Below are 20,929 nucleotides of genomic sequence, written 5' to 3'. Positions count from 1 at the left end.
CAGCCATTTGTGCGAGCGGGAGCGGTTTGATGGGCTCGGACCACCGGAGGAGAGGAATATTTAACTCCGTGACACAGAGGAAGAAATATGATGTCAAACCAGGAGACTAACATTCACTTCTAGTTAAAAATACATTTGTGTCAATATATTGATCGACTCCATGGATTAAATACACCCGTAGAGAATGCTAAATACCCTTCAATTAGATCTGTTCTGCTCTCCAAACGCTTCAGGATAATAAACACGTGTAACCTCGACTCTACTTTCAAAATCGTTTTTATTAAATTTAGAAAACACAATTTCGTTAACAGTTTCATAGCATTTGCTGGAAAGATCTGAAACTGTGTGTGTGGAGAGAGAGAGAAAGAGAGAGAGAAACAGAGAGAGAGAGAGAGAAAGAGAGAGAGGGGGGGCTTTAGCTTATGTAGATGGGGCCTGGGCCAACCCCTGAGTTTTAAAAACCAGCTGTATTCTGGAGTTCTGTCCCTACCAGACGTATAAAGATGGACGACATGAGAGGAAGTGATATCAAAACATCTTGATTGCCCTCTGGTGGTGGTTTGCAGTAACATAAAAGACCCTCCCGCGTCATTTTTAGATAGGACTTGCGCCAAATAAGTGTTTCATTTTAAAAAGTCCAAGTGTTCATGCCTTTAACTAGTCATCCCTGGCGAAACACCAACATCTGACCGCTGTGATCTGCCCGTGCCTGGGCGACGGGAGCGTACAGGCAGGAAATTTAAACGCCGACTGTTTCCCGACCACGGCCGCTCCGCCTCTAGAAATGATGCCGAAAGAGCAAGATGGCGGCGTCTCTGTCCCAGGGTCTACTAGCTTCACTCCTGTTTAAGAGAGCGGCGGCGCATCGTCCATCGTTAGGTCAAAGGTCCTCACGCGTCTGCTCTCGGGGGGGTCACCTGCAACTAACCTGGCAAAGACTAGAGGAGAGTCAGCACGTAGGCGACATGTCAAGGTCCAATGTCTAAAGAAACAAGACATAGGAAACCTCTGTAGACATCAGGTAGAAAAGTTGATTTGCAAAGTCACTTTTCAAGTTAAGATATTCCTGCCAAAAATATACCGATTGCGCAACTTTAGCATGTAATTAGGTTGCCGGACTGTGTCGGTATGTAGGTTTCATCACTTGGGGAGGGGGGGGGGGGGGGTTCTCCATAGTTTAAGGGGAAGTGGACTTGGGAGTTGCTTCGAGATGCAATACAGATGTTGTCCAAAGAGGAAGTGCAAACAATGTCTATAAGGTGTTTCTGTCGTGGGTGTCTGCTGGGCGAGGGATTGTGGGGGCGTGGGCAAAACGGGGCACCCCCATCGTTTCTCATCAAGGTGCTGCGAGCGGCGACTCTCTCGAGGGCGAGCCCGAGATATCTTCAGGAGGAAAAACTGTGAGTGTGCAGGCTCGGATCCCGCCCAACGACTCGGGTAAGTCAAACACTTTGTGCCATTCGTCCTTCTCAGGATCGTACCTCTGTACTATTTCGACCATGCAGCGATTGTTCCACGAGTATCCACCCACCACGTAGATCTTATTTTCAAAGACGGCCACGCCCACGTCGCTCTGGCCTCTCAACATGGCAGCGATAGGTGTCCATAAGTCGAGGGCGGGGGAGTAGTATTCGCAGCTCAGCACGTCGTCGTAGTCGCTCGTGCCCCGGAAGTGGTTACCTCCGATCACGTAGAGACGGTCGCCCACCGTGCACATGCAATGGAGGCCGCGCACTGTCGTCATGGGAGCTTTCTGAGTCCACTTGTCTGCATCTGGGTCAAAGCACATTAATTCCTTCTGAAACGTGTCATGAGTGATTCCCCCTGCAGCGAAAAGAGAGCAGAAATTAGCCTGGTCACTGATCAGAAGGGGGAGGAAAAGGGCTTTTTTGGGTGCCCTCGTCATGTCAACCTCCATTCTTTCATTCATCCGTTGGCGTCGCTTCACGTTTTCCCTTAAAAACCGAAACGGCAGAACAAAATGTGGCACCGGTGTTTGCTCGGGCTCTTTTCTTCACAACGCTAACGCTCAACGCTGGGCACAAAGAGAAGCGGCTGACAAAATGTTCACACGCAGACAAACTGGAGACACCGGGACACGAAAAGCAGAGGGAAAACGGGGAGAAAAAAGAGAGAAAAAAAAAACAGGACATGTCTACAGGGAAGGCTTAAAATAAAGAGGAACACAATCCCAGCATGCATTTGGGTAGAAGCCAGGCCGCCCCTCCCCCCCGTAGGCAGAATGACTCGGAGCGAATGCAGCGAAGATTTGCAGAGCGCGGCTTTTGGAGCCACAATCCCTCCTCTGCTGCTGCACCGATTGTGCTCCCGGTTCATTGTTGAGGTGAGCCGCCCTGTTCGGCTGCCGTGACTCAGATCTGTGATGCAGTGATTCTTTAAGCAATCGAATCTAAAGATAGCCAGACAATCCGCTTTGTTTATCCAAATGGGACAACGGGATTGGTGAAGCCGCCGTGGGGTGGCCTGCGTTTTCCCTCCAGCGGCCCTGATTGGATTGGAATTGCGTTCAAGGGCTGTGGCCTTTCCCTGATGCAATGTCTGATCAGTCTTCGGGTATCTCAAAGTCTGCCGTAATTGTTCCATTGGTAAGGAGATCAGAGCCGACAAGGTTTTGCCAAATTGAGTCAGCGTCAGACAGGCAGACAAAAAGCCTCTGCACACCCGGCAGGTTTGTGCCAACGCGGGGAAATAAAAGTTTGTCTCTGAAAACTGGCACTGGAACAGTCTCCTGCATCCTGTCTCAACATTCTGGCTGTTAAAGCTGCATTTTATATGTGTGCACGTATATATAAAAGCAGGTTGATGCCTTCCTGGAGACAGGGTGGTTTTCTCTCTTCAATAATGTAGATGTTAAACCAGAAACCAGTGAAGCCGCTTGGTGAACAATACAAGCAGGAGATAAAGGGAGACAACAGAGACATGGGTGTGGTGGGAAAAGGGACGCGTGACGGTAAAGACCTCCAAACCAACAGAGATCTGTATTTCTAACGTCAAATCCCCCAGACAACAACCAGACGATGGCACATTTGGATGAGGCGGAAGCTAATTAGTCTACATTAGCATTGCATGAGATGTGATCAAGGTGCACTAATGAACTGGGCAGTCCCTTCATTAATGCGTGGATGTGTTGAACAAACACCTAATAAACCAAAAAGCTCTTATTAGCTCAGGACACCTGACACATGAGGGGACGTTCCCGGAACCCCTCCCACTAATAAATGCACAGATTCTCAGCACTTGGGGCTTTCAGACGTGGCTAAAGAAACAATGGCTGAGCTACGGCAGCGAGGCTACCTGCAGGAGTGCACTTAGTCAAAGAGCCCCACAGGAGCACTTTAGCCGCACTAATTAGAAACGACTGAGCGACGTAACAATGACAAGCTTTCAAATAAAGATATATAACTCTTCAGCAATGCAATTCCAGCCAAAGGAGCAAAACAATACTCCAATTTACACAATTGAAAAGAGACGATTGATTTTTTTTTAGAAACATTTCCAACTTTTAGATTGATCTAAATGTCATTAATGTTATTAGATGTCACAGTATGTCCTAGCATACTACAACCACTCCAGCCTAAGTTCCATTTAGTATTCAGAATTTGCCTTGTAGACTGCAGAGTTAAGAACAAAACAACTGTTCACGAGTGCGAGATCACCTTCACACATATTCTAATGTCTGGAATAAGGCGGCCCGTCTCGTACTGGTCCAGTCCTCGTGTCTGAACGCTGCCAATCCGATTGAGCCGTGATGGTCTGTGGGCTGAGTGCATTTGGCAGCTTCAGCCAGCTGACGGAATGGCTTCAGACAGCTCAGCTGCACAGCTGGAAAAAGTGACCTGATGTGCAGTGACAGATGGACACAGAACTGCACTTCAGCACGGGTCACCTTGCGCAGCACGACTGCAACCCCGGAGACTGCGGGAGCTTCGTTAGAGCCTCGGAGCGACCGGAATCATCTGATGCGTGCTGGCGTTTACCTGCGCCTCCTGAATTTTAAAGCGCGGCGATCGTTACATCCGCACAGGTTTAATGTGAGCTGCGATGCATGGCCTGGTTTCTGTCAGAGCCCCTGAAAACTCTCAAAGCGGTGTGAAAAACAAACTAAAGAATATTCTCCTGACAGCATGCGCAGGTGTAGCTGCAGCAGCTGCTAAGAAAAAAAAACCCAGCAACGCACCTTCCTGTAATCCCGCTAATGTGTGCAAATCCATCTGAATATCAAATCGGGTGGAAAAAGAACTCATGCATCCCAAAAAAGTACAGCGATAAAAGAGGCTGGGGAAAAACAGCCTGCAAGAAGCAGATTAACTTTGCTCCAAAGCAACATATTACTGATCTCCTCCTGCGCTAATGTACGCGGTTTTATCTTGAATTCTGCTCAGTTTGGACAACCATCTAGTCCGTATGAAGCAATATGTTCATCTTGTTGCCAAGGAGAGAAATACTGGTTAATTAAAAAGTAGTAATGGGAGATATACTTGGTGCTAATAAGCAATCACAGTGAGCATGTAAGGGATTAGTCCAGCTATCCCAGGATAAATTCAAATTAATGGGGCTCCGTGCAATAACAGAACTCTCTGCAGAAATCTTCCCAGTCTCTCAAAAATGAAGACATACAACGAGCTGTGAGATATATTTAGCGGCGCTCGGAAACATATCTGACAAATATAGCGGGCCAACTGCACCATGCCGAAAAGACTAGCAGGATTAATGAGTTGTGCCGATTGCAGAATTAAATTTGCTGGCGCTGTGCACAGGGTAATCAAATCAGAGAGTGTACCTAATAAAACCCCGAGCATGCTGGTCAGCACCTCACACTGTAAATAAACGACTGAGACAAAAGAAGTGTTGTGTAATTTATTTTCATTTGCTGGAGCCTCCCAGCATGAGAGCGCAGAGGAGGATTAAATGTTCTTTGAGCCAGGCTGCAGATGCAGTCCATCATCATAACAAGAGCTGACTTTACTTCAGGAATGCAAAGAACTCCAGATTTTTCACTCACGTCTTTATGTTGGAAAAGGATAACAGCAGCCAACTGGCTCTCACCACTCTAACGTGAGCGTCAGTCCGCCGCTTCTCTCCTTCCTGACCAATTTTCCCTTCCACCCCTCCTTTACCTTCCTTTGTAGAGGAACTCTGGATTCGTCGCACTTTGAAACTAGGGCTCATTTCCATAACGTGGGATTTGTTCTCAGTTCCTTAAAGCGAACAAGGTGTTGACACCTCACGAACAAGCAACTGGCCCGACAGACCCCGAGCTCACGTTTGCTCTAGCTAACTTCACCCGTGTGTAAATGCCGCCTGGGGAGATGGATCTTAAAAGAACGAATCAATTCCTGTACTCTTCCACAGACACTTACCTGAAATATACATATAACCGCCGTACACCGTTCCAGCGTGGCCGTAATGTGGCTCATTCATTTTGGCAACATAAGTCCATTCATTTGTTCTTGGGTTGTAGCATTCCACAGTAGCTTAAAGAAAAGAAGGGGAAAAAAGGGAGCATATTAGCAGAAAGTAGGTCAAGACTGATCTAAAGAGGACAAACAGCAGCAAATAAGGCCTTGGAGGGCCTCAGCGCGCAAGCTAAAACACAGATTTAAACACAGTGTGGACAACCCCGCCACCCCCCCCCCCCCAGCTCTGAATGCACAGGAAATTGGGAGATCGGATATTCATTTATCACGACCACCGAGGGTGGCTCTGCAAGCTGTGAGCAAAAGAATATGGACACGGGCTGGAAACTGCCTGCAAATGGGGGCCGGGGTCAAAGTTCTTGGGAAGAACGGGAGGAGAGAAAGCGGAACACGACGGCCGTGGTGCTACCGTCGAGGAATCGGAGGGGTTGGGGACGACTGGGGACGATTTCAGGCTCTGAATCAAACGCACCTCTGACAAATGTGGGTTTGTGTTTCCTGAAGCGTCACTGAGGAGTTATCTCTTGTTACCATATCTCGTATCATTTAACAGGATAACGCGGCACCGAGGGACATGCGCGCCTCGCAAGCAGGACGGGAGGTTTATTTTTCCCCAACACGCAGCAAATTGTTGCAGTTGGTCAACTGAATTATCCCGTTAATTAAAACGGGTCCAATTTTCTAAAAAAAGGTTTATTTATAATTCAACCAAATGAATATAAAGTAGAGAAAATAGCTATTTGTAGCGTATAAAGATAATGTTAATAATTTATAGAAACCAAAGCTTCATATCTGTCTATCAACAGGTACTGGTATCAAATATTATTATAAATCAGATCAGTTGTTTATACGATCAGCCTAAAAGGACAGCGTCTATATCAGCATTCATTTCCCAGAGGGGAATTCCCCCTCATTTAATAGCACATTCCATGGTTAAAGGTTAGGAGGTCAGGGCTGAAAGTATGACAGAAAATTGGGATTTGCCAGTAACTGGATCGAAGCAAACCGCCAATGATCTAATATCCTGCAACCATCGACATATTGAACGAGCACCGAATGCCTAAATAAAGGTCCTACGGCTGACCTACCCTCTACCGACCCGACTGCTTTTATACTAAATAATCTTATTTTTGTGAAACCGAAAACGGTCTGCTAACATAACAAAAAGGCCAGAGCCTGCCAGATCAGCCTCCATCACACCATTTTATTGTGCCACTGTGTGATCAAAACAACATATCAAAGTGCATCAGATAAGATGCAAACCCTCAAAACCCGCTGCTATAAATACCCATTAGCTTTTGTGTAAAGCTTCTCTTTTATGATGTGGCCATTTCAGGCAGCATAATAAAACTACACCCTTGCGCTATTCGGGGTAAACAAATATGAGGCGGCGGGGCTGGGCGGGCCGAGGCCCAACCGCACACACAGACGCAGCGGTGGGATGTAAAGCAGAAAAGGCTGTTGTGCAGAGAGTCAGCGGACCAGGACTGTGTTCTTCAGTCTAATTATAACCCAGAACAGAACAGCGCTGGCCCCCTGTCTGTCCGCTGCATCTACAGAGCTGAATTTAAGTGCTGGGTGGTGCATCTTTGTGGTTTTCTGAGTGGACTGTAAAGCTGAGAATACATAGAATTAATCAGGAGACCACGAAAAGTTTCCTGATCTCAGAATACGTCAAAGAAAAATGTAAAAATCTGAAGAATATGCAACGCTCCACCTAAAGCTGCGAATAAACCTACCGAGCTCCCCGGCAGCGTTCCTCCCACCGACAGCGTAGAGGTGTCCCTTGAGTGCGCTGAGATGGAAAAACGTCCGTTTCTCGTTAAGGCAAGCTACCTGCATCCACTTGTTGTAGCGGGGGTCGTACCGGAACACGGTGTCCACCGCCGTCTTGCCTTTGGTGTCGTAGTTGCTCTGGCCTCCCACCACGTAAAGGAAGTTGCCAATGACGGCGATGCCGTGTTGGTAGCGGGGCGCGTCCATGGGGGCCAGCGCCTTCCACTCGTGAGCCTTCTCGTCAAAAAGACGAAGTTCCTTGCTCACGACCAGCTGCTGACGGAGGACCCCGCCCAGAGTGATCAGATGGGCACTGTCTGAGCGGATGGCTGTCCGTTCCGACTGCATAACAGGCTGCATGTAGGGCATCATTTGGTAGTTGCTAGCTTCCAGGAGCAGGTTAACACAAGTGTTGTCTGTGCGCATAAAGTCCACTGTCTGTACGTGATTGATGAGCTCCTGTGGGTTCATGAGGGGAAAGCGGATGTTCTTCATGAGTTTGGGAGCATAGTCCATGCGGCTGTCTTCAAAGCGTAGCCAGCGGCAAGCCGCCTTGAACAGGTCCAGTTCAGTGCAGTGTTTTAAGCTGTTACTGGACAGCACGAAAGCCAAGCGCTCAAACGGGAGCTTAACGAACTCGCCCGTGCCCAGCAGCGAGGGGAAGTTCTTGAGGATGAAATTGTTGACGTATTTGTCCACTTCCGTAAGGTTGTAAGTGTTTGCGATGCGACCCACCTCCACGCAGTTGTCCAGAGACACCTGTGAAGACGAGGGGCTTTCAAATCTTGGTGGTTCATGCTATGCATTATTTTAAAAAGCATTGTGTCTGGAACTATGCAGAGAGGGGAGTTGGTTCAGGCCTCGCACACCTAAACTAACTGGTCAAGAATAGAGAGAAGCTCTGTAAACGACAGCATTGGAAATATAAGTGTTTACTTACCCCAGATATAAGAAACACCTTGCAGAAGTCCAGCACCGGGAGGATTTGTAAAAAGCTGGCTGCTTCGAGTGTGTCTTGGAGATTCTCCATGTTCAGCGACAACTTGGCGGTGTAGATAAAGTCGATGATTTTCTTCAGGCCTATTCGGTTGACCCCGTGAAGTTTGATGCACATTAAATCCTGCTCTTTCATTCCACCTGCATCAGGAAAATATACAGGGCTAAAGGAATGCGTTCCTGGTTCTGACTCACGGGTCCAGTGGCCGTGACACTAAAATGTCTCATTCTTAAGCACAGACACGAATTGCGTCATTTGAAGCATTTTATCGTTAAAGGAATGAAATTCTCAAGCAGAGCCCCATTACTCAGCATCTCTGCTCCCATGGTTCCCTTATCACTAATGAGCTATCCCTCACTCAACTCCAGTTTCCTATTACTCCCACTTCAACACTCTTCCTACTGTTCCGATTAAAATAGCTGAATGATTTATTCTTAATCGGGCTCAAAAATAATACAGGGCGGAAATCACTCACACCGGTTCTTACTGTTCCAAATGCCCTTGCATATTCAATGTATAAATAAATAGGCTGCTAAATGACCTAATAAATACCACAACACGATGGACACGGTGGCAGTAGATAACTACTGAGCACATGCATTTTAATCCAGCTAATTTACATCTATGTTTGCAGTTTATGGGTATTTATTGCTCTACATACGGTGTGCATGGAGGATAAAACAAGCACATTTGCAATAATTATGAGCATAAAGGGACAATAACAGGGGCTTATAATACTGGAAGGATGCAGGCACAAGGTCAATCTGTGTAATTTCCCAGGAGGGAAAATGACAGCGCCATGGGTGATGCTGTTTAAGTATTCATACGATTCTGAATATATGCAAAGCATAATTAGTGATTACAGTGCAAGAGGGGGAGGAAATAAACTAATCAACGTATCTCATCACAACAGAATAGATGTTTACCACACATACACACAATCAGGGCTTAGAGGGCTCATGCAGTGTCGTGCAAATGTTCCCGATAGGCTGTGCAGACTCGCCTGTGAACATGGCTTTGAAATAGTCAGAGGAGGAGGCCATCATAGCGCGGTGCACGGGGAAGGCTTCGTCTCCGTCTCCAGCCACCAGCGTGACGTCGCATAATAATCCCTCTATCCTCAGCTGGTCAAATCCCTGATGGGAGCGGAGAAAGAAGCACGTGGACACACCACCCAATGCAAGTATACAATGATTTAGCACAACTGAGGGAAACACCTTGAAACCCCACCAGTATTCCACACTTATCTTATCTTTTTTATTAATTCTAAATTAATAAAAGAAACAAACAAACCACGCACACTCAGAAAACACAAATAAATCTCTGCCAGTCACTGGATTAACTTCTGAGTCCAATCACAAATCGAAACACTGCTGGTTCAGAGCCAATCTATCAGAGCGCTGTTAGTCACGGCCTGTCAGATGTGGCGGATGATGGCTCTCTGGGTTATTTGGGCTGTCTGTATGATTGTCTGCTCCTCTTTGTTGTCTCGCATGCAGCTGCTTCAGAATTATATGTTTGGAGCCGATGTGAGATTTTAAAGAGATAACACACACAAAGAGAAATGAGGTCGTTAATCCTACCTGAAGAACCACGGAGCTGTGTGTGTTGCTAGTGAAAAATCGAGTGTTCCCTGTCTTTGACGCCTGCAGGTGAGCAGAGATGCCCATATCACCATAGCCCAGAGCAACTTTCATGTGAGCGTCGTCGTCCTCCACAAGGGATCTGCAGAGGAAAAGGAGAATGTCGTTCCCTCGGACATGGTGGCAAAAGGCATTGGAAAGTAGAACAAGATGATTTGGCTTAAGGACATGTTGAGTAGCGGTGGGCTAATTGTTCACCAACAGATTCAGAAGCCTGAAACAACTGCAGAAAACTCAGATTATTCCCAAAGTGCCTTTGAAAGGAGCTGCTCTTAAAGCTCTTCAATGTCATTGGCAAATCGTTCCTCCAGGCCTCTACATTGCTGCCTCCGCTCTTAAAAGACGATAAAACCTTTTGTATGCACACGCCAGGGTTAAAGCAGATACAATTAGCCCTCGGGATTTTTCCTCCAAAACATCCGTATTCATCCAAGCTATCAGCCATGGTGCCACCGTGGAAAGGCCACGCGTGGTCGGAATGTGAGCGTCAACAACGTCAATCAAAGATGAAAACGCTGCATCATAAACTAGATGGTTCTGGGAGGAGAAGATAGAGATCTCATATCTGCGGTTTTGGCCTCTCCTTCCGACAATCCCTCTCTTTTGTATTACACGCTGTAAAAAAACAACATTTTATTCACAGGGGCCCGACAAATGTCGCAGTAAGGTATTTGTGAAGAATAAGAAGTAGGCTAGGTGGACTGTATTTAAGTGGATGAATGGGGAATCGGTTCACAATGTATCAAGACAAAGTTATGGAGGAGGCTTGGTGTTCAACAGCCTGCAATGCAGTCTTTCTATAGAGACTCAGAGACGGTCCTTTTGGGACTCGAGCAGGACTAATCGGTGAGGAATAATCCACAAAAGGGAAGGGATGATATGTCACACTGCCAAGTGAAAATGAGGACATGGAATTACACAATTCTGAGCTGCAGCCTGCAAAAGATGTTTCCAGAACATTCAAATCCCAAGTCATACAAAGACACCGGCTTCAAGGCAAAACGCTGTTGCCGATGGTTCGGTTGTTATGTTTGTGGAAAATGTGTAAAGCAACGCGGCCAAACACAGCCTAATCGTGATGTTGGCACTCTGAAAATGGGAAACATCCGTGTTTCTCCCTCTCCTGTTTCCCCTCAGAATGAAAGGAGACCGGGTGCTCAGCCCAGCACTTCCTGTTGCTTCAGTACAAAGACGACGGAGCATTTTTTTTTTTTTTTTAAAGCATCTGTAGAACAGAGGCAGGTTTAATAATTAAGTTAGTGATACATAAGGACCGGGCCGTGACTGATGACGTGATTAAAAATTTAAAAGCGCTTTTATTGTTCACTCGCACGCACAGGAGATCAGAATTTTCTTTCAGCGACTCTACGTGAAGCTGCTGCAATTTTTTTACTAGTATGTAAAAGGGAGATGATGAAACGGTCAAAGATTAGCATCGGAGACTTGAAAGCTGCTCATCCGTCGGAGGAGGATTGGACTGGTTCTGATAAAATGGCTAACTCAGCACGGCAGTAAATTTGTTTCATCAAACGGAGCCGTGAGGAGGCGTTGCTTGTCTGATGGAGAAGCGTCATCGCTTTAGGGGGGATGTTTATTTAATGCAGTCGTCCTTATCCCTCGTATGGACGAATACGTGGATGATGTTGACTAATTATATGGTTTTTGCTATTTCTAACAACAGTATAAGGGTAAATCTCATCCCCAGGTGATTGATTATTATGGGTACATTTAACACTCTTGTCAGACATAGAAGACAAAATATGGATGTGCAGCTGCAGCTGGATGTGAAGTTTAATGTATATAAGAGCAGGATGAGAATGCTGATGGACAACTTGTTGGGAAAGAGAACAGAGATTTGCTTTTAATGCATTTTTATATAGAGCTGGTAGATTAATTACTGTACACGGACGTTCATCATAATGATTGATGAACAGTGCGGTCTTAAATCATCTTCTCTTCTTGCAGGATGAAAAATCCTACTGCTAATTTGTGAGCAAACTTGGGAATTTACTGTCATTACTTTTAGGTTAACAAAGCGGTCTAATCTTGATAGCCATCGGCCAACACTGCCTTGGCTGGATGGAAATATTCAGAAAGGGGTTAAAAACCAGAGCAGGAAAGAAAGAACGTTATGTCTGCATCGAGACGTGAATTGGTATCATGACACGAGAAGTTGCTTCCACTCATCAGCTGAAGGAAATGTTGGCTGATATCAAATGAAGCGCTGAATCATTCTTGGAAATGGAGACGAATGACTTGGCAAGTTTCAGATGTTCCAATTTAAAAAAGTAATATAGCTCTGTCCTATGAGGGAAATGATTTTATTTTAGTTTTGTGATGTCCCGCCACACGAAATGTTAACGCTAAACGAGCCAAACACAAAAAAAGTCAGCTAAAATAATGCAGACGTACACAGGAGAACAGCAGAGCTGAGAATATCACAGGAAGTTGAGGAGAAATGGGTTGATATAGCAACAATCAGGAGAATGACAGTCTATGGAGCTTCTTCAAGTCAGTGGAAAGCTTAAACCTCTTCATCCCACCAGTGACGGTTCAGAGAGCTAAAGTCAACTTGGATTTTTCTCTGGATGACAGTAGATGAGTCTTAAGAGATTAATAAGTATAGCTTTGCCGCCTTGTCATGCTCAGCCTTACACCGGGAGAAACTTTATTAATCTAATCTATTTCAGGTCCTGAAGGGCTGACAAACCCCTGTCGTGCTTAGTGTAGAGAAATATTCAAGTAGGTTTAATTATGATGGAACTAAACAATGATCGGAACCCATATTTAGCTAATTCTGACACAAAATACACCTCACAGACTTTAAAAATTCTGCTTTTGGTTCACAGATATGAGACAGAGATAAAAATAGGATTTATCTGCAATGATTAGAAAGGAGACCCAAGCTCTGCCCTGTTGACAAAGAGGATCAGAAGACTCCGAGTCTGAGAGGCTAGCATGTAACGGGATGAGAGGAGGGAAGGTGCTGACAACAGGACCGATGCCAGGACAGTCAGCAGGGTGCGTGCACGCAGAGCGGTGATGAGGCTTCAGTGTCTTCTCAATCACTGAGCACAGTGGTGCAATAAAGTCACATGACGCTGAACAACTTCTGCTCTGAAAAACAAAAACTCTAGCGTGTGCAGAAAGCAGCCGCCTTCATAGAAGGCGATAAAATGCTACGTTTCAGGTTCACAAAGCTTGGCATTAAACTGACCTTTACGGTTACATGTATGCTTAAAAAGCCCAGCCCACCTGAACGGCAACAGCTTTACATGCACAGCCACAGACTGCATGTCCTTGATGCTCCGTTTACTTATCCTGTCGGAGCTTCGGCCTTCCTCCGTTTCTGTCTTATGAGCACGCGAGAGCGGATTTAAATCGTGGCTACCGACTCGTTTTACCCGATTTTTTAAAGTTGATGGTAGTTGAGTTGCAATCAGGTTAGTCATTAATGATTAACCATTCAAAGAGCCAGTCATTTTTAACAATGCACACGACTAAGAACTTCAATTATTTGTCTATCAAGTGTTCTAATGTGCTGGAAAAACCCGAAGAAAAATTGAAATTCTAGCGGCAGGGGCTAATACAAATACAAATGACCTGTCACCACATCCTCCCGTTGTTGAAGTGAAGCCATTTTTGCTCTCGGGGCGTCGCCATCTCGTGCTCTTGACATGTTTCAGAGCTATTCTGCACAGTGGTAACGGGAAATTAGAGCTCTGGCATCAAGCTTCTGCTGAGGAGTGTCAGCTGACAGTCTTGACCTTTTGACCCCCCTATATTCAGCATAGTAACTACTAAGTAAGTAACTAAGCTAATCCCCACAACATCATTTAGGGATGCTTAGCGAGTTAAAAAGAATATGCAAAATGACAGATTGGACTGTGTTCCATTATACAGCAAAGCTGCTGCCGTCTACCACCGGAGGAGCTACTCCTCATAATTATGTAACCACGACTTGAAGTGAAAAATCACTTCTTTCACTGAATTAATTCCAGACTTCCAGTGCAAACAAAGAGAACAAACCATTTCAAACACCCCTGCTTCTTGTGTAACAAATGTTTGCTCGGCCCATTCTGATTTAAATTGGCCCAATCTAAATCCATCTTAAAAAAAGAAAATGTATTGCTCTTGGAAAAAATATATATCGAGGATTATTAAAAGAAATCTGAAGTATTTGAAATAAAATAGCACTGGCTGTACGATGTGTTTTCACTTCAGTTGAAGTGTAATAGAAAATGAAGATAACCTTCGTGTTTGGTTGCTTGATTTTCGTCCACTTAAGAGAACATATTGAGCATTTATTTGCGCTGTTATGGCCAAAGCTGTTGCAGCTCGCTCTGCACAGGACAAACTCTCCATGAGCACCAGATAACTGCTTCAATCAATGCTGATAACCTTGGTGCCCGCGATGATTTAATGAGCTAAAAATCACACTTTTTAAATGGAACCACACGGTAAGGTCAAGGATTTCGCCTCAATAAGTCAGGTAAAAATCAAAAATAAAAAGGCAGTTTTAACAAGCGCTGACTGTATGTGGGTGGAGCTGGAGCAGACAATCTGTCAGCATTGACCAACTGCTGATGAAGCGCACGAGTGTGCGTGTGTGAGACGAGTGTGTGTTGAGCAAAAGGGACGACAGCATCCAGGATAACCGACTGCATCCTGAAAACCAGGATTAAATCATAGCAGCTGAGAACAAACTGGAGTGTTGTATGATAATACATTAGCCGAGGACATGATCAAACCAAATCCTAAACAATATAGAGGTGTGTGTGTGTGTGTGTGTGTGTGTGTTGTGTGTGTGTGTGGTGTGTGTGTGTGTGTGTGTGTGTGTGTGTGTGTGTGTGTGTGTGTGTGTGAACGAACAGCAGACATGACAGTTTCACATGACTGAACTCACTTGACGTTACGTTATCCCGACCGCCTTCGCCTTCCTTCTGGCCTTTCAGCCAAAATAAATGATCCCATGCTGACGCTTTGATTTTGTACGAAAAGGGCAAAAATGGGAGAGAAGTGAAGGGCTCTTCCAAAGAGCAGGCTGTCAGTACCTATCAGGCAAGCTTACATCTTTGTTTTCATTAGCCACATCTCACATTTCCTCTTTCGGCGTGGTTTCTTGTGCCATTCAGCACTTCCTGTCTGATTTCCGGCCTGTGGGACTGAACTTCCCACCCCGTGTTTGTCCTTTTTCCAATTTCCTCCTCGATGCTGGATGCATCCAAACTTCTTCCTTTCACCTTCCACCTGGTTGCCCGATTACTTCTATCACAGTATTTCACATACCGGGACGCATGTGTGCTCACTGCCATAAATAATGTGTGAACTCGATCAAAGTTTCTTTGAAAATAGAGAATAAAATTATACGAAGCGTTCACCAGGAGCGCCACCGTAGGCCTAACATCTGTGCTAACACGCCAACCCTGCCCGGGTCCAATTAACACATAACACACTGTGATACGCACCAACTTCGGGGAATAAAGCTGTCTCCTCTTTGCAAGTGCGTGCATTAATTAACTGGAAACCCACCGTTTTTAGTTTCCTGTAACTTGCCTAATCTCTACAGCGATGGTGATTTCGAAAACTGTACAAACTGTTTCATTGATCAAATAATGAGTCTCGGTCGTATTAAGCTGCAGCGCTGCGTGTGTAAAATTCTGGGCTGTCTACCTCAGAGAGATCATCGCGGAGGAACAGCGCGGGAGGACTTAGCAGCAGCATAAGGATCTGACAGCTAGGAGAGACATTCTGAGCAACTGCGTTGACAAAACTGCCTTTTCGAGCGTTCGTTTTACCTACAGGAGCGTCAGTATGGAACTTGGTACACGCTGGCACACTCGCTGCGTTTTGATAGTCAAATCAAAGCCACGTTTGTTGGGCATAAAGACAATATTTGCAACCAAAAAGAGGAAGAAAACAGCAGATTATTCAATTTCAGAGAAACGAAAGCACAAAGGTCAAAGGAGGTTTTTATGTTCCTTATTTGACAAAAAGGCACAGATTCGTGCAACATTTTCCCCTAATGACATTATTGACAATGCACAGCCGGGGACGTGGGGAGTGAGAAAAGAGCTATGACATTTTCTAAAGGTCCCTTCTCAGACTGGTTAAGGCTGCACACTCAGCAGGAGGTCAGTATTCAAAAGGAAGCAGAGGAACATATTAAGTGATTAGAAAGGAAGCACTGAACAGGTTGATTTCAAGGACCGTTTCAGATGAGATGTACAATGAAAGTTGAATTACTCAGGACCAAGTGTGTCACTTGGTTACACAAGTAGCTGGCCTCAAGTGTTCCTTGTTACCATGTCATTTGCACAACCGCATTTATTTATAGCTGGGTGAGGTTTGACAACAGACATCATACTGCAAGCAAATTGGACCTCTTAACCAATTATATTCCAAAAACTCTTCCCTGTGTCCATTACACTGGAAGGATCCATATACACTGACTCACCCAGCAGCACTGCACGTTAAAAATATCTCTGCAGGACCTATAAAGGGTGACTTCTCCCTGACCACAGCGTAACCTATAATTGGGAGGCCAATATCATCGCGGCTAAAAACACATCACACAATATACACGGTTTAAAATAGTGAGGAGCCCGCTGGGACCGAGCCTCACGAGGCAAAGCAAGGTGGAGCCACGAGGCTGAACTATGCCATCCAGTTCGCCTCCAAACCATCGGCAGCTTCTAACGGACCGACGCTCATTGTATTGTCATTTTATTTTTAAGTTAATGTGATCGAGGAAAAAAAAAAAAGAAGACAGGCTCATAGATGTAAAGGTTTTGCACCAATATGAGTAGAGCTTGAGGAGAATTGTGTTAAAGCCACGTTGGCCATCGCGATCTTCCCTTTAGATATAGCTGGGTGGGGGAAGTCAATCATCCTCTAAGCTACACCCTCGGAAGAACCCGAGATACGATATCTTTTAGTGATCAAATAGCTTTGAGACCTGCGCAAAGATGAAAGATGAAGAAGCCTCGTCTTAATACGCTGGTGCACAAAGCAAAATAACATTCAAGTCAAACAGTTAAAAAAATATCCAGCTAGCACAAATAAGCTTATAAGCTCATAAGTAAAGCCAGAGATTGCAGGAATCCAATTCTGGAGATGAAATAAATTTACCCTCCGTGCTAGTTGGTCGCTGAAACTGCTGGTAAACTAGTCTAGTTTGCTGTGGAATCATTGCAGCTCTCTGATCATATTCAGAATTTACACAGGACGCAGCCCAGATAAAAGGCTGAAGAGATGTGAGAAACACTTTCAGCTGACTTCCCTCCCCCCCCGAGCAGATGACAATAGCTTCTAAACCAGGGCACACCAGACATCCTGACAAAGGCAGACTCCTCCCAAGCTGCCGAGTTCCTGCGTCCAAATAAATACAACCACGGGAACAGGGCAGGAGTTGGAGTCTGCGAGGTGCTTACCACCTCCAGCCTCGCGGCAAAACCAGCACTTCTGCCCAAGGCTACGGTTACAATGCAGAAGGCATTACACGGCTGACACGCTACAAGGCTCAGCTGAATGCACCTTACTCAGGGGTGACGGGAATAAAAATATTCCCAACCCCCACAAAAAAAATACAAACGTAATCTACCATCAATCAAAAAAGGAGAGCCACGCAAATCCATCGCCAAATACATATTTCCTCAATGACGATGAAGCTGATATTAAGCTCGTACTCACATGTAGGCAGGTGAGAGGGGTGAAGACCTGGATGTCTTAAGCACTGGCACTGGGAATTTCCAGCTGACGGGAGAACCGCTTTTCCATTTCAACGGCATGTTGTTGTCACCAGAATGGTGCTACAGCAGCACCGGCAGCAAAGACCATTTCTATGAAAAGGTTTCCGATGCAGTCGTCCATCCCACTCTGCCCACACCATTTAAGGGGGAGGGAGAGCAGCGGCAGGGGCAGCGGCAGGGGCAGTTACAGAAATACACCGGCGACGGCAGCGCAGGGCTACAGTCGGGGCTGTGACTTCAGCAGCAGCGCCGGCAAGCCAATAGGTTGCATCCACCACGGCAACTTGCCCTGCTGCATTCACTGGCGTTTCGTGGTGGCGGTGGGGAGGAGGGAAACTGCCGTCCTATCATCCTTCCAGGATTTGTGAATAGGGTAGTAAGTGAGCAACAGCGCCCCCTTGTTAAAGAAGCTGTGATTACAGTTGGGGGCTGAAACCAGTGGCAATCAATCGGATGGTTTATACTTCTATACTTTAGTCCAAATAAAAGTTCACCGCTTTCTTTATTTACACTGAAAATGGAAATGTGACCTTCATAGCAACAACAGCAGTTGCACCGTTCCTCCGAGTCTGAAGGGTCAGGGCAACACCCAGTATCCTCAATGTTTTTTTATTTCTCCAACCAAATTTTTCTGAGAACTGTTGGACAAATAATTAGTGTAAAACTCTAACATAAACACTACACCCTCGACGGACTAAAAATGCTCATTAAAATGGTTCTGGAGGGGAAAATAACAGATATTTGCAGTGGGTGTGAAAGAACATGTCACCACGTACTTTAAAAACATCAGAATATTTAATAATCACGTCAACTTAACACTGAGACAGTTGTTCCATGTTTTGTCTAGATGGAATAAAAAGAACATTGTTTCACCATCAGATATGATCGGGCAGAATGATGCAGCAAAACCAAAGCGATAACTAATAAAAAATTACAAAGAGCCCTTGAGAGTTTGCTCAATGACACGATTGTGATGCGATTCTCTGATTCAAAACCGGACATGAAATTGAATATTACCAGTCTTCTGTCTTCTAGGACAACAAGGTCAGCGGCGCTACAGTCGCACGAAGCAGTACAGTTGGATTTAACACAGCCCGACACCGGCTGAAATGGTACACTCGAACCTGCCGTGCGCGGTGACAGCTGTGTCAGCTACGTAATTAGCACGACGCGCTGAATGTACGCCACAGAGCAACACCTTCTGGATTACGCACGCCACATACATTAAAAACAGCAATGAAACCTCTTGGTGTACGAGATTTGTTTCTACGACGCTACAAAGTGACCCCGTCTCAAATTCCACTAATGGACGAGCTTAACAACCTGAACTAGAGAATTCCACTCAAGTGTTGTTTTTTGTTTTTTAATGGTTCAATTAATCTTTTCTGCCATTCTGGATAAAATCTTTCCTGTTTTTTTAACAGAAACTGAGCACGGTTAAAACACGACAGAGCACACATAATCCGCACAACCTCCTAAAAGTCCAAAAACCTCCTAAAAGTCCAAAAACCTCCTAAAAGTCCAGAAACTGCTTCCCGAAACGGGTTATTCCAAAAGCAAAGATCTTCTACAACAGGCAGAGTAACAGATACATAGGTTTTTATTATATATACGCTACAAAAATTCCCGCACCAGTCATATAGATGTGGATTCACACCAGCAAGAATATCTTAAAACCTTCACTGGCGCGATGTAAGACTCTCAGCAGTACCTTTTAATCCCGGTCGGTCCTCATGCTATTCTTTCTAATCAGGGATTACCTTGATCTTTGATTCCACGGGGAAGTGATTTCCTTTCTACACACGATCACATATTACCAGGCCTTTTGCATGACTTGTGTTGTCAAACCAAACCCCACATCATCCACCTGAAGTTTAAAACGTGGCGAAAACAATACATCCACAGTGGCCAGGACTAAAATGTTTGAGCGCGGCCAGGTAACGTACCTCTCATGCAGTCCGATGGGCATCGTCTCCCCTCTGTGTATAGGGTGCTCCATACCCTCGCCAAAGCCACACCTAAATAACAAAAATAGAGAGTTTTAAGTTAAAATCTGCATCGAAACTTTCACAGGACCAGGCTAAACACAAAATATGACTTAAGTAAGAACTTCTGTTTAAATAAAGAGATTGTCAGTCATTTCATGATCAGATGTAGTGGCATTATAAATAAAGTTCTATCACGAGACACTAGAAAACATCACTCATTTACCGGTAGTTTTGCGGATATGCTTTAGTTTGACATTAAAAGGGGACGGTTAAACAAAACGGTGTGGTAAATAAAGCCGTGTTTGCTAGTTTGTTTTTTTACTGCATGAGAAAAATTTGGTTTTTAAGAAGTTCTGTCAGTCTCTCAACTTCCCAGAAGGTGGGCAAATCAGCAGGAAATTCACTTCAAATGACACTAACACTGAAGCTCCAGCCCTGGATACGATGTCTGCTTCCCCGGTGGACAAATAAGCAGCTTCTCATCAGAAGCAACAGAGAGCAGCCGGAGCTCATCTGCTAATTTTCTGCCATGTTGCCTCAACACACACTTTTCATCTCCAGTCGGCACAGGCTAAGGCTAACAAAGCTAGTCAGGCTAGTCCTGGAACGCCAGCCAGCTTCAAAGAAATGTTAGACCGACAATGTCGCCCGCTCTGCTGTCGAGATGGTTAAAGTTAACAGATGTCCGCTAAATATGACAGCTTAATCAACGAGGGCGATCCTAACTTGAGTAACTTATTACTTAGTGTGGTTGGTTGGGAGGTCTACCCCTACCAACAAATGACAGTGGCTAACTGTCACCCTGCTGGTTCAGCTCAATATACCATCTTTACTCTTTCAGTTTGTTCTATATCTAAAATATAAAGTGTAAAAGGCAACTTCCATACCTTGGAGAACGAGATAACGTTTACTAGCCTCCTTGTTTTCCTTACAAGCCCTGAAATCCACTTATATCCACTGGAGCCTCCTTCCTTGTTTTATCCAATCCCGTCCTCGCTTACTGGGAGAGCCCGAGTAAGCTAACTTTCCATTGGATGGAGAGTATGGCAATCTTTCCTCATTGGCTGAGACTTCCGTTACTAAATAAAGTGGTTTTTAAAGAGGAGTCGTCTTTCTTTAAATCTTTCGTTGTCTGGGGAAAAAGATGATTAAAAAAAAGATATTAAAGTGGTTAATTATTGTTGCTTGTTGGGTTTCGTAGAATGTTCTGCTTATTTTCCAGCTAAAGGGGTTTAGAATCTGTCTTAAAATGCTTTCTTTAAAATAATAAAACTGTAACTCCATTAAAACATCTAGCAGAGATAAATACAATGTAAAAAAATGTTACTACATTGAT

General features: G+C 45.0%; 1 protein-coding gene across 3 annotated transcripts; it reads right to left on the bottom strand.

Moving 5' to 3' along the window:
* Positions 1–258: 258 nt before the first annotated feature.
* klhl13 (kelch-like family member 13) lies at positions 259–20,612 on the bottom strand. 3 transcript variants are annotated; one of them, XM_057054263.1, is made up of 8 exons: positions 20,481–20,612; positions 19,552–19,623; positions 9,795–9,936; positions 9,215–9,347; positions 8,155–8,351; positions 7,178–7,973; positions 5,382–5,495; positions 259–1,824 (listed from the first exon to the last, which is right to left on the bottom strand). In XM_057054263.1, the coding sequence occupies exons 2-8, from the start codon at positions 19,602–19,604 to the stop codon at positions 1,337–1,339; spliced, it is 1,923 nt and encodes a 640-aa protein (XP_056910243.1). In that variant the 5' UTR covers positions 19,605–19,623; positions 20,481–20,612; the 3' UTR covers positions 259–1,336. The 3 variants fall into 3 exon arrangements, with proteins under 3 accessions (XP_056910243.1, XP_056910242.1, XP_056910244.1); XM_057054262.1 differs by lacking the exons at positions 19,552–19,623; positions 20,481–20,612 and adding an exon at positions 17,547–17,913; XM_057054264.1 differs by lacking the exons at positions 19,552–19,623; positions 20,481–20,612 and adding an exon at positions 14,761–15,567.
* Between the last annotated feature and the right edge of the window lie 317 nt (positions 20,613–20,929).

The sequence above is a fragment of the Takifugu flavidus genome, chromosome 14, assembly GCF_003711565.1.
Source record: "Takifugu flavidus isolate HTHZ2018 chromosome 14, ASM371156v2, whole genome shotgun sequence".
NCBI classification, from domain to species: Eukaryota; Metazoa; Chordata; class Actinopteri; order Tetraodontiformes; family Tetraodontidae; genus Takifugu; species Takifugu flavidus.
The sequence above is the reverse complement of the archived record's forward strand: the minus strand, read 5'-3'. Positions and strand labels throughout refer to the sequence as shown.

Excerpts from the sequence above, each read along its gene's own strand:
- klhl13 (XM_057054262.1), bottom strand. The coding sequence starts at position 17,644 with ATGCCGTTGAAATGGAAAAGCGGTTCTCCCGTCAGCTGGAAATTCCCA. Across the intron at positions 9,937-17,546 it reads CCCCTCTCACCTGCCTACAT|ATCCCTTGTGGAGGACGACG; the intron begins GTGAGTACGAGC and ends TTTCCTCTGCAG. Across the intron at positions 7,974-8,154 it reads AGGTGTTTCTTATATCTGGG|GTGTCTCTGGACAACTGCGT; the intron begins GTAAGTAAACAC and ends TCGTCTTCACAG.